The 14,714-nt window shown below is 34.8% G+C and overlaps 2 protein-coding genes across 2 annotated transcripts; one reads left to right on the top strand and one right to left on the bottom strand.

Moving 5' to 3' along the window:
- Nucleotides 1-431: 431 nt before the first annotated feature.
- LOC128860466 (uncharacterized) lies at nt 432-1,958 on the top strand. The gene is made up of 4 exons (XM_054098016.1): nt 432-1,137; nt 1,205-1,344; nt 1,424-1,529; nt 1,587-1,958. Exons 1-4 carry the CDS (start codon nt 546-548, stop codon nt 1,706-1,708), a joined length of 960 nt encoding a protein of 319 aa, XP_053953991.1. The 5' UTR covers nt 432-545; the 3' UTR covers nt 1,709-1,958.
- A 1,259-nt stretch (nt 1,959-3,217) lies between these two features.
- On the bottom strand, nt 3,218-7,362 carry LOC128860467 (Y-box factor homolog). The gene is made up of 4 exons (XM_054098017.1): nt 7,001-7,362; nt 5,874-6,551; nt 5,211-5,320; nt 3,218-4,519 (listed from the first exon to the last, which is right to left on the bottom strand). Exons 1-4 carry the CDS (start codon nt 7,119-7,121, stop codon nt 4,472-4,474), a joined length of 957 nt encoding a protein of 318 aa, XP_053953992.1. The 5' UTR covers nt 7,122-7,362; the 3' UTR covers nt 3,218-4,471.
- Between the last annotated feature and the right edge of the window lie 7,352 nt (nt 7,363-14,714).

Genomic DNA, 14,714 nt, shown 5'->3' with positions numbered 1-14,714 from the left:
GAGTTTTAGCTCTTTCTTCTTGACATTTTACTAGCCTCCTTTAATTAAAATGTGTTTATATTATTCTTGGATTAGCAGTGTTGTCAGTTGCTTAAATGAGTTCCATATTAACTGGGTATGGGTTCAGTTGCTTTGAGCTAATATTCATTTCATTTACTTCTTTGTACTCAAATACGTTAAATTTTAAAACTTAAATATTTAAACTTCAGTTGAGATTTTCAGACGGAGTTCGATAACGTTACAAATTGGTGTTCGGTAGCTCGAATATATTTCTAAGTCCGAATGCGACGTCCACCTTAAATTGGCTACAATTATTTAATATCTGTATTCTTTATATCCATCAACCAAATATGTGAAGCTGCTATATTATTTTATACCTGTGTTGTTAAATTTCATTTCTCTGGCATCACAAATTATTTGCCGGCTCAAAAAAGATGCAAAAAAATATTGTTTGGTACTTACCCGCAGTGTATTACTTCGATCGTATATTTATTACTTTTTATTATAAGCGCTATATGTATATATTGATATAAAATATTTTAAAGATGTCGTCGTCTCCATTAAATCTTTCGTACGTTAACAGAAGAAAGCCAATTCGCATGGTTGAAGAAACTATGGATGAAGATATGGATATTATTGATGATGAATACGAGGATGATTCAAAGACAGCGTACACCAGCGATGAGTATTCATCGCAATCAATTTATGAACCGCAGAGTTGCAGAGTGTCTCCTCGCAATATAGAGCCCATAAGTTGCAGCCGTCGTATTGTGAACAACAGGTCATCCAGAAACTTGGAGCATACCTTTACTCCGGAAAGCAGAAACAAGTTTAATGCAAAACCACAATCGCAGTTGATAGGCTGTAGTACGTATATAATCGTGGGTGCCTTAATTGCCATTGGATTACTTGCATTTGGCATGACGCAAAATTCAGAAAAGAAATGTTCATACGACAAGTTACGCTTACAATATCCAGAGCAGGGCGATAAATTATGGCGTACTATTTCCATAAGTATAGAGCATATTATAAACGGACGCTCAAAAAAGCCTGCTGTGTATCTTTTTCTACACCAAGGTGGCAAAGCAACACAAAATCTCGTAAGAGATATTGCTGCACAGGCGTCTCACTGTTTCGGTATGTTTCTATTGCTATTTAAGTAATTTATTTACAACAAAATAAAACTAATAAAATATTTTTAAAGGTGAAAAATTTCAATTAGTCGAGATGAGTAAAAATGACTTTACATCGCCGAGTGCCATCGCAGACTACGGGTATGCTATTGAGAAATTCAAAAAAAGAATCGAGCGGGGTCGCGTTGCACTCATTGTTAATTTGAACGAGGTAAGTTACATATACACGTACATATAAGTATATTAATACTGTTAATCAAATTAAAAATCTTTGTTATTTTATTTGTTAGATACCCGCGGAGGCAGCGCGTGCTTTACACACCATCTGTGATACATATAGTCCAATCGCTGAGGAGTTAGTTATCTTTCTCTCATTAGTTCCACATTCGACAAACGGTAACTATATGGCAATTTATTACCTTTGCATATGCTTGACATTTTTATATTTTTCAGGTAATCCAGTAGCCAACGCCGAGAACACATTAATGAAGCTGTGGGGTTCATTGAAACATAGTGATCTTGATGCTTTAATAACTCGCGTTACGGATGAGGTTATTGCATTGAATAGTATATGATAAACGTAACATACGAAACTTGAAAATGTTGAATTACAGAATTAATCGCGGAATTTATTTCCTACGTGAATTTTTATAAAATTATCTAAATATGTTCGATATAAAAAATGATGTGAAAGGCTTATTCCTTCAAGGAAATAATTTTTCTGTTAATATTTAGGAAAAATTGGTTGTTATAAAAACATTATTCATAAACTGTTGAGGAATGCTGCTGGAGTAACAATTCTCGGTCGAATTTATAGAAAATGAAGCTTTTGATACTTTATTTGTACCAGAGATATATAAGAGTAGAGCTAAAATCACGTTGATAGCAATTTTTGGGTAAGCCGCTACTGTCGTCAAGCATATCTTATCACTAGATATGTATATATACACTATGTTCAGGTTGAAATAACAGTGATATTGTTATTGAAAATATTCTTGCTTGTCTAGCACGTTTATTCTAAAATTGGTTAACGTACTAACCTGTCGTTAATATATGGATGATTCAAGTGTTGGATGTGGAGAAAATATACTTTTCCGACCATGTCCGTTAAATCGCTGCTTACCATTGACATGTAGCTTTACTTATCCGGCAATTTTCTTTCATATACACATTTACATTAAATCGGACATGTGTTGTTGTTGCAACAGCTTAAACATTCCCCATACATGTTTTGGGGATGCTGCTGGATCAACAGTCCTTGGCCGGATATAAATCCGGCTCGTTCCGGTAATATAGAACCGACTGGCGGGTTGTTGTTGTCGCAGTATTAAAACATCCCCCATACATATACGGGGAAAACGACTGCCGGGTCATACTATACCTCCAAAAAAATTCTTTGCAATTTCGTTCTTGATGAAATCACTTCTTAAAAAGTTTACATAAAATTCGATATATTCTTTAGTACCACTGCGACCAAGCTTTCACCAATCAAAGCACACGGCCAAAAAAATGTGTGCTATTTATAGACCCAATACATTATCGAATGCAACAGCGAACTGGTGGCTCCCAAGAGACCGTTTTGATCATGTAATGTCAAAGGTGATGATGATGGCATCATAGTAAGCTGCTCCTAAACCAACAATGACGATGGCATGTCAATTGTCGATAAAATAGTAAAGATGAACTGGTACGCTACCATCATATTCAGGAACTGAAGTATAGACAAGAAAATATTTGTTCTAATTTCAACGTCGAACTAAACCGAAGATACGTTGAGAACATTTTACTTCACTTTACTTTTACTTATATGTATTTCCCGCTTGCATGAAGTTTCCATCGAGTTCCATTTTTCACCTGAATTATAACCATCTAAAGTAGGTAAGGGGAAATCTCCACTAAATCTTATTATTTTACCACCCATGTACTCATCCTTAATGCACGTTTTTAGAGTTGTATTGCTTGAATCAGCATTTTTCACCAATGTTTATAAATATAAGGGGCAAGCATGGAGGTACAACGAAGCGACGCCAATGTTCTAAAATTTTTGTTTCTTAATACAATTTAAGAAAAACTCTTTAAAAAGGTAAGTTTCTAATTAGATTTATTCACGGTTTTACAATTTTTTTGTATTTTTTTTAAACAAAAGATTTACGTATGCATCCGCTTTTATAATTCTTTTGGACAATTAGTGTGTATAATTATGATTCATGAGTATGTTTTGCAAGAACACTGAAAACACTTAATGCTATGACCGACTGTTCAGAAAAAAAAAAAAACTTTACTAAATAATGTGATCGTATATTGGTATAAAAAAATATTACATTGGCATAGGTTCTGCCTCAATGATTTGTAAGTAAATTTTTGCTGATTGAATTTTTGGTCCACACATTTTAAGGCATATTCAATTAAATACATAGTAAAAAAAATAGAATAAAATGGCAGATCTTTAAATAGAAGAAATTAATATCAGTTGTACTATAATTAATCTGATATTATGAAAATGTTGCAAAAATAAAGGATACGATGACAAAATATTTTTTTAAAGCTTTGCCTAATAAGCTTCGCTACGTTATCGAAATGATTTGGAAGAAAGCATCATTTCATTGGTTACTATTCGCCGAAAGCATAAATTGTATGTGCAGCAAAAATATATGTAATTATATACCTTCCCGTTACAATGTGTGTCGAGAATTAATTTTAGAGAAAATGTATTTCTAATCTCAGTAAATTGGTAAATATTGTATCACGACAAACATTATATAGCAAAAGCATGTAACTTCAATGCAAATTAACTTTCAACTTAGGCACACGTTTTATTAAATAAATATTTTATATATGTATAATATAATAATGGACAAACATGACGATCATATGTACATTTTACAGATATTAAAAAAAATTAATAAATAGGACCAGAGAGGTGATTAAATATTTTGACGGACATTTCGTTTCTACCATCAGCCTAATTGCTTCACGCAGGAATAGAAAGCTCAATTTAAAGTGAAGACGTCCGAGGGGCTAAATTTCAACATAAAACGCATATTTGTATACCAGATGACAGTTCAGCTTTTTGTTTTTAATTTTTTAACGCATAGCTAAATACATTTAGCTGAAAACAATTTGTTTTTAGATATTCGTTTTTAGTAGTGTGTAATGCGTTCTCCAAGGATCTTTCAAAACAAAAAGAAAAAAAAAAACAAAAAAAAAAAAACTAAATTAATTTGGTTTTCAAACGAGCTTTTACTGCTCGACTCCGCTCCAGTAGTAATGGTTGATTGATTGGTTGGTCGGCTCTTCAGTGTAGAATCACATTAGTGGCACCTAACCGTAAAATTGATTTATGCTGTACTTTCAGTTGTAGTATTCTGCACTTCGTGACCAACATCCTACAAGCGTTTAAGATGACGGGCGGAGGTAGGGTTGGTATATCGACGGGATATGGATGTCGGATGTGGATAGTTCAGTTTTTCGAATTGTTGGCATTTTTCATTTCAGGTATTTCAGGTAAAGCAACGAAACGTAATGCAAAATGGAAAACAAAACAAATTAAAAGTCAATGTAGAAAATAATAAAACAAACCAAAGTATTTATGAATTATGTATGTTTATGAGTGTTTTTTTTTCTATATGCATGAGCATGAAAATATTTTTATAAATTAACAAATCATATATGTATGTATATATATATATAACAAAGGAAAAACAAAACTAATTATGTAGAGTAGTAGCAGCAGTAATGGCGGTAACGAAAGTTCTATAAGTGTAGGTTATGCGTTTTTGTTATAACCGAACTAATATTTATTCAATTAAATTTTGCTTATGTTTTTTTATTAATTGAAGTTTACAGCTGCGTCTGGCAGTATTGATTCTCTTATAAACTCTTGCAAATTAAAATATATCAATTGCTGCTTAAAAATTGAACTCAATTCATAAACATTACGTGAATGTGTTGGTGATATAAATATATATATATATATGTATGTAGTAGGTTTGTGACAACATGATTTCATCACCGCCGATTCTAATACTCTGCCATACTCGACAACTGCATCTTGTTCGCTGTATTTATTCAGTTTACCTGCTGAGGCTGTTGGTGTTGACATTCGCCACCAGAGGCACCTCCAGCTCCGCTCTGTTTTCTGTTTCGTCTTGGACGATTGTTGCGCGGAGGACCTTGCCCACCATTGCCTGTAAAACATAACGTAGAAACACGTGAAACCGAAGATTTTCGAATTTAACTTTTTAGAAATATGACGATAATATTGATAAGCGCTTAATAGGAAAATACATCTTGCTTCATATATGTATATATTATGTAATAAATAATTGGCTCGTACACTTCTGTTAGGTGTTTGGTCGAGCTCCTCCCCCTATTTGTGGTGCGCGTTTTGATGTTGTTCCACAAATGGAGGGACCTACAGTTTGAAGCTCCGAATGGCAGCTATTTTATGCGGACCTTTTTCATGGCAGAAATATCTTCGGAGGTTTGCCATTGCCTGCCGAGGGCGACCACTATTATAAAAATTGTTTTCTTCATTTTGGTGTTTCATGCACATAGATTCGAATCTACATACTCCGAACGGTCACGCACCAACGCATTCGGCTACGGCGGCCGAATTTATATTATGTAAATTTTTAATTTACTATAAACAATAGGGGAGTTCCTTTTTAAATCATGATCTTTTCTGGCGATATAGTTTAAACTTGAATTATTTATTTAACAGCCGATATTTTAACTTACCATCATCTCCACGTGGACCACGTCGACCTCCGCCATTATTAAAGTTGCGACGGAAGAAACGTCTTGGTGTACCTCCACGTCGCGCGGGCAAGCCTTGACCATCACCACCTCTTTGTGTAGAGTCAGCGTTCTGGTCATTGCCACCCTCTATCAGTCCACCTTCGCCACCACCCGAGCGTCTTCCTGGGTTTCGTGTATAAAAGTTGGATATACGACGACGTCCGCGGCCGCCACGGCCTCCAGGACCACCAGGGCCACCTCCACGACGGTAATTACGTTGCGGACGTTGTTGCTGCTGCTGCTGCTGATCGTCCGATCTTATTTCCCCTTCACCACCCTGCTGAACATTACCGTCTGGTCCTTGACCACCTCGAGGCTTGTTTCGCAAAGTTTTACCAAATTGACGATAATGTCCACGTTTGTCTGCTGCAAATTGACTACCTCGAACAGGTTCACCGGATGGACCAGTCACATTGGCGGCTTCATTGCCCTTTTCGCCAATGACCACATCAAATTCCACAACTTCACCGTCACCAACGGATCGAACTGCCTTTCTCGGATTATTTCTTGCAATGGCGCTCTGGTGTACAAAAACATCTTCCTTGGTGTCATTTCGGTTGATAAAACCATATCCGCTCTTTACATTGAACCATTTCACGGTGCCAGTTACTTTGGTAGCTAAAAAAAAAAAAACCCATAGGATGTTTAGTTTAAACAATAGTTTGTAGATACTACTCCTTATTTTGCAAAATATAAAAATAATTTCTTATGTTCAACGCTTCATTAATTTCAATAAACCAAATTTCGTTCAACAGACAATACAGCTGTGACCGGGTAGTAGACGAACAGAACTTTTACGCGCCGGCGACCGCGCACATTGCATCAACAAAATGGCGTCGTGTGTGTATTTAGGTAAAATGTTTCTATTTTCAGCGCTGCAACACGATGTTAAATTCTATTCTATTGTGAAAAATATCCCTCGATATTAGTGCCCACTACTCAAATTTTACTAATGATTAAAACAAAGTTAATTTCGAATTTGAATTTTGGATTTTGCTTGAATTGTATTCAAAAACCACGCGCCCCATTTCACTCTTATACATATAACTTGCTATTAGGATAATTACCAATGATTTCTTTTGGTGGTAGCGACTTCAATTGGGCCTGAGCAGCATCACCTTGTTGATCATCCTGCTGGTGTTGTTGCTGCTGCTGCTCAATCGGTAGCTGTTTGTCCGAGTCTGCCATTTCTTAGCTCACAAAATTTTCGTATGTTTTTTTTCTGTTCTTTAAATTCCGTAATCGGATTTCAACGAATTTTTGTTAGCTTTTTACAGTATTATTTTTTCTTGATGTTTGGGACTCTTTCAACTACTCTGTTGTTAATTTTGAGTGATGGATGGTAAAAAATCACTCCCAATTCTTTTCTGCTGTATCGCAATGGTGTTCTTTCCAGATCTTATACGATTGACAAAATGGCATCTTCCGCTGGTTACACAAGCCGCTGACAACACAATTCAAATATATCGATAATAGCCTTTAAATCGAGTTTATTGCTCATCGATTAGCTGTGTTCACACTCTATCACGTGAATTACTCCTACACGTGCTAGTTTTAGGCCCATTTTGTCTTTCAACTTAAAAGCGCCAAATGCACAACGTACACCCATTTAAAATCTACCTCAAACCATATTCTATTAAACAAAGTCCTTGATTCGATAATTAAAAGCTTTCCTCACTTTTGACATTCGAGTTTTGACGCCCTCTAACAAAGGGTTGCATTTAAGAAGGGAGAGAACAAGATACAAGTTTTTTTTACTTCTATGAAAATAAACCGCGACCGGTTTAACCCTTATTTTGACAGACATATGAATTGTCATATAGAGTACCAATGGGTCTGGCTGGACCCAATGGGTCTGGGTGGGAGTAAATCTATCATAATTTTGTGGAAACTTCAGTTTATCTTTATTGTACAATAACATTTTAAAAACTTATTCTATAAATCAAAATAAATATTGTAAATCAAATTACTTGTTTTTTATGCAATTAAAACATATGTAATAACATTTCGAATGTTGCTTTAAAACAGCTTCTTCACACTCCTGACAGAAGAATCTGGTTTTAAGGCGATGTTTGTCTTGAGCATGGCGTAAACTGCAATCCCATTTTTTTTCTAAGGTATCACCTTTGGTTTCTGTGAGGGTTTTGGACAGCTTCTGTAAAATGTGCTTGTTATATATACAATTGTCTACGTACAAGTTCTTGAATACATACCTTAGATTCTCCCAAAATAGCTTCAATTCCAGATCGACAAGCGGAATGCTTCATAACATGTATGTTGTTACGTCTGCACTCGATTTGCGGAAGTTCTAACATTTCCGATAAATCGCATAAAACATTTCTGCGTGCGTCTAATTAAGTGTAATTGTTATTTTCTTTGCATATAACAAAGCTTCCTAACGCCATCACATCTACAATATTGTAAAAAAACGCAAGAGTCCATCTCTTTGTCTTCCTTTTAGGCCGGCGGGCCAATTAGATGTCCTAAATTCAGTAGTTTTCGCGAAGCGTTGTAGGATGAAAAAAAAAAAACAATTAGCCAAATGAAGTTTTGGGGATAGTTTAATATATATTTGAACTAAAAAAAAAAATTTGTACAATCTCCAACAATATATTGTAAGCCGAGTTATCAATAGATTCCCAGAGCGCCTTGCCACTGAAGTATCCAACTTCTGTACAAGATACAACTTGCAATTTTCATCTGAAAACAAAAAAAAAAAAGATTATTAATTTTGATGTAGTTATCTTCGATGTGAACTAAGAAAATTGGGAGAAACACGTAAAATTCGAATTTTTGGGGAAGGTAGAAAAAAAAAGTGGTTTTTCAAGGAAAAAAAAACTCTTCAACTGGGTAAAAAAGTCGCTTAAAAAAAGTTTTTGGATGTTTTTTTTAGTTCACATAGAAGAGAAAACAATACTGAAGATAACGAATTTTGAATGAAATGGATAGCTCGTTTAGTTTTTTTGCAATCGTGTACATAAATTAGGTAAAATCGTGAAAATGAAAAGCCGAGAAAACGCGCTTCAAACTACAACAATAAGCGCACGGTTGCTCGACGCCGCACTACGCTCGGCTCTGTAGCTTTGCAAATACTTGGAATTTAACTCTGAAAATTTGTGTCTCATGTTCTTGAATATCTAAGCTATTGATTTCAGGAGAAAAAAAAATCGATTTTTTTGACCTTTTAATTGGCCCGCCGGCCTTTAGTAGTGTATCGATTTAGCATTTGGTCCATGGCATCAACACCCACTTTATTTTTGTTGTAATACATTATTGCTGCTGGTTTTTGCTTGACGCCTTCAACTTCCTTGTCATAATGAACCGTTGATAGTAATATCACTGCTTTGTTCTTCTTAGTAACGTATGAACAAATGGCTACATTGTCTTTGTGGAATCCAAACTCAGAGGAAAGAACTGTCCTATTCTTGTGCTTTTTCATTTCGGGTGGGATGCATGCTTTATTGCTTCGAAGGGCTCCAACGTATGACAACCCCAAGCCAATTAGACGCTTACATAAATTAAAACTGGAAAAGAAGTTATCAGCAACTATTGTGCGCCCAGAATTTGCATATTTTGAAACCAAACGTATAAGCTAATTTTCTCCTTGGTTCTTTGCTCTCTCCTCATTGGGTTCTTTTCCGGTATAAATATTTCCAATCAAAGGATAATGGGTTTTTGCATCACTTGCCCACCATACTTTTATACCGTACTTAGCCGGTTTTGAAGGTATATATTGTGTAAATTTTGTTCTTCCTCGATAAGGGAAGAGTTGTTCGTCAACAGTTATCTCACTATACGGTCGAAAATTCTTTTGAAGATTTTCATTTAGAAAGTTCCAAATGTCTCGTATTGGTGCTGCTTTATCAGTTTCTGAGCGAAAAGATCTAGTACGCCCGTCATCGAAGCGTATATAACGTGATATTGTCAAAAAACGACGGTAAGACATCGTTGCTCTGAAAATTGGCATCTGGTTCGTTTTCCACAAAACTGACGCTGCCTGATTATTGTTATTGCTGACTCCTGCTGCAATAAGAATACCAAGAAAACCTCTCAGCTCTGCTTCGTTAAGATCTTGCCATTCTTTTAGATTAGTAGGATGTTTCAAGTTCCATTCATTTGTTTTTGCCGTACCGTACTTGTACAATAATATACCTATGATATATTTGGTGTAAAAAATGCATCAAACACTTCAACAGGCGAATTCGATTTGATAGTTGGTCCACCGGAAGAACGTAGTATATTATGGGAGCGAATGCGACCACTTTGAGGCACTGTCTTACTCCAAACTCTCCCATCTTTGCCAATAAAGTTATTACTTACATCAGTATTGAAATCGTCATCGCTTTCTGAACTACTATAATCTTCCGCGACTTCAATTTTATTATATTCAGCTTCAATATCTGAAGCTTCCAGTGGCGACTCATTTTCATCGTCTAAGGCACCAAAATTAGAATCATTATCGCCATTTTCGCTCTCATTTTCAATCTCTTCGGCCAACGCATTTGCGACCAACTCATAAAAATTTGGATCACTACGTGGCACATTATCATAAATAACACCGACCACCACTGAAAACACCGACAATTCTTCACTTGAATGCAAACAACAATTTATGACTTCAAATGACACATTCAATAAGAAGAAATAAAATTATTTTGTATTACGGGATTTCAAAATCAAATTGGCAAAGAGAGCCATGCACAAACCGAAAATAAAGTAGGCCGGTGCATACAAAACTTTATTGCCACTACGTTATACGCGTAAGGGTCTGGCTAGACCCATTAGTACTCAATGTGACTTTTTCACTGGAAAAGTAAATTTATTATATATCTATAAAATTTTATAATTAGCTGCATGAAAAAAACTATACTAAAATACCAAACCAAGGATATCAAGAAGCAGTAAAACATAAAAGAGCCTCCTGTCACATAAAATAGTGAAACAAAGTTTAAAAAGGTCTGGCTGGACCCATTGGTACAAATGAGGGTTAAACATTAAATAAAAATTATTATTTGAATGTAAATAACTTATAAATCTACTTCATGTACAATATATGGCACAAATAGAAGTTTTAAGCCCAAAAGATGGTTTAATTTATTAGATTAGATTATATTCTTTATATTCTTTAGGTTTGCATTCCGACCTCATGGTCGTTTGTGCCCTTTACCCATCACAGTACCTCATACAGATCCAGTTCCCTTATTTAACTTAGTATAGAGCTGGGTTGGATTGAGCGTATGTGCCTTTCCTCTGGCTGCAATTGGCCAAGATGTCTCAACCTTCTTCGCGCTATAGCGCTGCATTTCAGGTGAAGGTGCATTGGAGGCTCAAGAGATTGGTCGCAGAAACGACAAGAGTACGTAGACTAAGTCTAGATCAGATGGATGTGAGAATACCCGTGAGCCTTCTCAGTTTATCCTTATTAAATTATATTTTAAGAACTAATTTTTATACTTAAAATCGATCGCGAAGTTGTGGTGTTACGCCAATATGAAGCTATGGAGTGCCATCATGAATTTTTTCATAGAAGAAGCGGAGTCATAAATTTCATAGACAAACTTGGAGCATACTTACACGTTGCTTTACTATGCTTTGCCGACGTAAGTTTGAAGTTTTGACCTTCAAGTCATGATTATTTTTACATTTATTTTATTTATTTATTTATTTAAATGAATTATTATTATATTTAGAGGACTTTCTTAATTTAAATCAATTTTTTTTTGTGTACATTTTTAATTAATTGATACATTCATTCTTCGGAGAAGAGGTTCATGACGTGTGCGTTGCAATTCCCGTGCTCTGGACACTTTTTCCACCAATGTGAAGGTAGGCACATTGGAAACATGTTCCATTAATCCCAGCTTTCTTATAATGAAGCTTTTAATGTATTCCATTGCGGTTTCATAGAGACTATCCAACTCTTCTCCCTATTTTAGCTCAAAATCACCACATCATCAGGAAGAACTTTTACATTCTTCAACGTTACCACCAGTAGCAAAACTTGCGGTGTTGCGTGCTGTGATTAATTACAAATTGCTAAATATACTTTTCTTGCTAGCATATTGTTACGAAAATCTTACATTTTAAAGACACAACTAACGGCAAAACAACTTGCTTTTTATACATATTAGTAATTTCAACACTCCATTACTTTACTTTACGTTTACACTTTCACATGTTTAACTTACGACTGAATCCCCTATGGGCGTGCTTATATTATACATATGTACGTGTGCTTACAAATGTGGGCTCTGGAATTTTCGTGGTTTGCTAAAATATGTATTTTCAAAGCAACCTTATCTAGTAAGTACTTTGTAACCTAAACTTTAACCCTAGAGAGATAACCCTATTGGAAGTTACGGAGAAGATAACCATACGTCTGTGGGACGTATCATAGTTTTCCTTTATGATGACAATATTTTTAGAAATATTTTTTACCTTTTTGTACTTTCGTTGATTCTTTATATATTTCCTTATTTTTTAAATGCATTTTTGGAGAACCTTTTTTTTATTATGTAAGAAAAAATCACATTTTCAGTATTCTTATAAAATAAACAAAAAAAAAACAAGTATTTTGTAAAAGGAACTGCCGTTTTCTTTAAAACTAAAATGAACACATTTCTTTCGCTTTTTAAGCTTATTTAGATATAACATTTATGATAAATAAAAAAAAATATTAAGTATCGTCAAATCAAGTACAAGTTTTGCACACTTCATTTTTATGTTCTCCGCATATAGGCTTAGTACATTTTACACACACCATTTTAGACATACGCCTTATTTTTGAGGGGCAATAGGAACAGTATCTTTTTTTCTTTGGTTCAGGTTCTTCTCTGCCTCATTTATTGTCTCTCTCAACCTGTTGAGGCAATGCATCTTTGGTTATCTTTTAACGCAGCTGTCAAAACGAGAATTCCAATCAGAGCGCGGAGTTCGTGTTCACTTGTATCCCTATAAGTTGTTGTCGGCATTCCATCGTTACGTTTCAGGGATATTTCCACATTTGTCCATTTTACAATTTCCTGAATAATATCGTCGGTAAAAATGCATTGAAGCAGGAAAGGGGCTCAAGCAATGATTTACATTGTCTAGTAGGACCTCTTGCCGTTCGAATAATGTTGGATAAAGAAACTCTGCCAACGTTTTTACCTTTCGACGTTGTCCAGCAGTATTTACTTTTGCTTCTAATAGTAGGTTCAGAAAACGTAAGAATACGGCTATCTGAAGAAGAAACACAATTGGAAGATCCTGTAACTTGGTCCTCCAATAAAGCTGTGTTGATATCACGATCTTCACTGCCGATTTCCTCATCTTCGACATCGCTCTGAACATCATCTTCAAATAATTCATTTTTTGTTTCACTGTTATCAGATGATTCCGGATCGTCCGATAAACCTTGCAAATACGTACTTATTTCAGTGTCATTTAAGAATCCATTTCGGGCCATTGTTCTTGGTTTAACTGATGAAAAAACGAAATCACGATCAAAACAAATTTATTCAAATTGAGTGTAAAAGTCACACAAAAGCTAACCATACGTCTCCGAGACGTATGCGATCGCCAAAACTCAAAAAGTATCGAACTTACCACAAAAAAATAACCACCACCGGCAAGCTACTGTAGACGACTGAGAAAAATAAAAACAGCAACGTGGTACTAAAACATTCGAGAGAGGGAGAGCGAAAAATTAAAAAGGCATACGTCGCTCAGACGTAGGTTATCTCTCTAGGGTTAAATGCATTGGGTTTGGATTATCAAAAAGTCCACTTTTACTTTTCCTCCACTTTTATTCAAAATTTCTAGATTTAGGTTGCTACAGTGTCTTGCTCAGGAAACAGAACGGTCAAGAGGGAAAGAGAAAGTTTTTACAATTAAAAAGTAAACAATGGCTTTTCTGGGCTTTGTTCATGAATGGTATGATAAACTATTACGCATACGAGAGCGTTATGGTGTTAAAACACAATGACTATATTTGTTAGGTCAAGCCGTCCGCTTAGCTAGTTAATATGAAAATCATGAGGATAAATGCAATATATGTATGTATGTCTATCCAACTATCCTTGGGTGGATATATTATAAATCCGGAGCGTTCATGTAACGTGACAGGAAGCTCTTGCAATTACATGCTTAGCATTAAGCCAAATGAATTCATTCTTATTAAGAACTCTAACATGGCAAAAAGTGCTTAGATATTTAACACAAAGCAGACATAGCCTTCTGAAAGGCTAAATCGTTTAAAAAGTTACTCCGATACAAATTCAGAAGTAGCGAAAAAGGTTCGGTTCGATTATACATATGTATAGTGCACAGCATAACTCTTGATACCCTACCATTTCTAAGTATAATTTTAAGAAATTTCACACATTAGTATAGATTCTGAAAAATTTTATTAATATATGTGCCCATAATTATGAAAGTGGCCTAAGTCATATGTTTCTTGTTTCGAGATATTTAATTAATTGCGTTTGAACGTGTTAAAAAATATTTTTTATATTATGCGACTTTTTAATTTATAATTTTTCTAGTCTTGATTAATGGAAATTTATTATCAATATGAAATTTTGTATGAATTTCATACGAAAATGTTGTTTTTTAAAGTTCTAATTGGCTTGTGATTTTTAGTGATGAGTTTTATTTGAAACAATAACTTCAACCCACAAACCCATGAACATTTATTAATTATTTAAAAAAAATAGTCCAATTTTATCATATTTTCTAGCTTTTTAGATTCTCTAAAATGTTCATGATAAACTGGAGGGATGTAAACACATAATATCTTTA

This window comes from Anastrepha ludens, chromosome 4 (assembly GCF_028408465.1).
Source record: "Anastrepha ludens isolate Willacy chromosome 4, idAnaLude1.1, whole genome shotgun sequence".
NCBI lineage: Eukaryota > Metazoa > Arthropoda > Insecta > Diptera > Tephritidae > Anastrepha > Anastrepha ludens.
This window is presented reverse-complemented; position numbering and strand designations above follow the sequence as displayed.

Bases quoted from the DNA above. Each gene is read 5' to 3' on its own strand.
- LOC128860467 (XM_054098017.1), bottom strand. From the start codon at position 7,121: ATGGCAGACTCGGACAAACAGCTACCGATTGAGCAGCAGCAGCAACAA. The intron at 6,552-7,000 runs GTAATTATCCTA...TTTTTTTTTTAG, and splicing joins ACCACCAAAAGAAATCATTG to CTACCAAAGTAACTGGCACC. The intron at 5,321-5,873 runs GTAAGTTAAAAT...TATGTTTTACAG, and splicing joins TGGTCCACGTGGAGATGATG to GCAATGGTGGGCAAGGTCCT.
- LOC128860466 (XM_054098016.1), top strand. From the start codon at position 546: ATGTCGTCGTCTCCATTAAATCTTTCGTACGTTAACAGAAGAAAGCCA. The intron at 1,138-1,204 runs GTATGTTTCTAT...ATATTTTTAAAG, and splicing joins ACAGGCGTCTCACTGTTTCG to GTGAAAAATTTCAATTAGTC. The intron at 1,530-1,586 runs GTAACTATATGG...TATATTTTTCAG, and splicing joins AGTTCCACATTCGACAAACG to GTAATCCAGTAGCCAACGCC.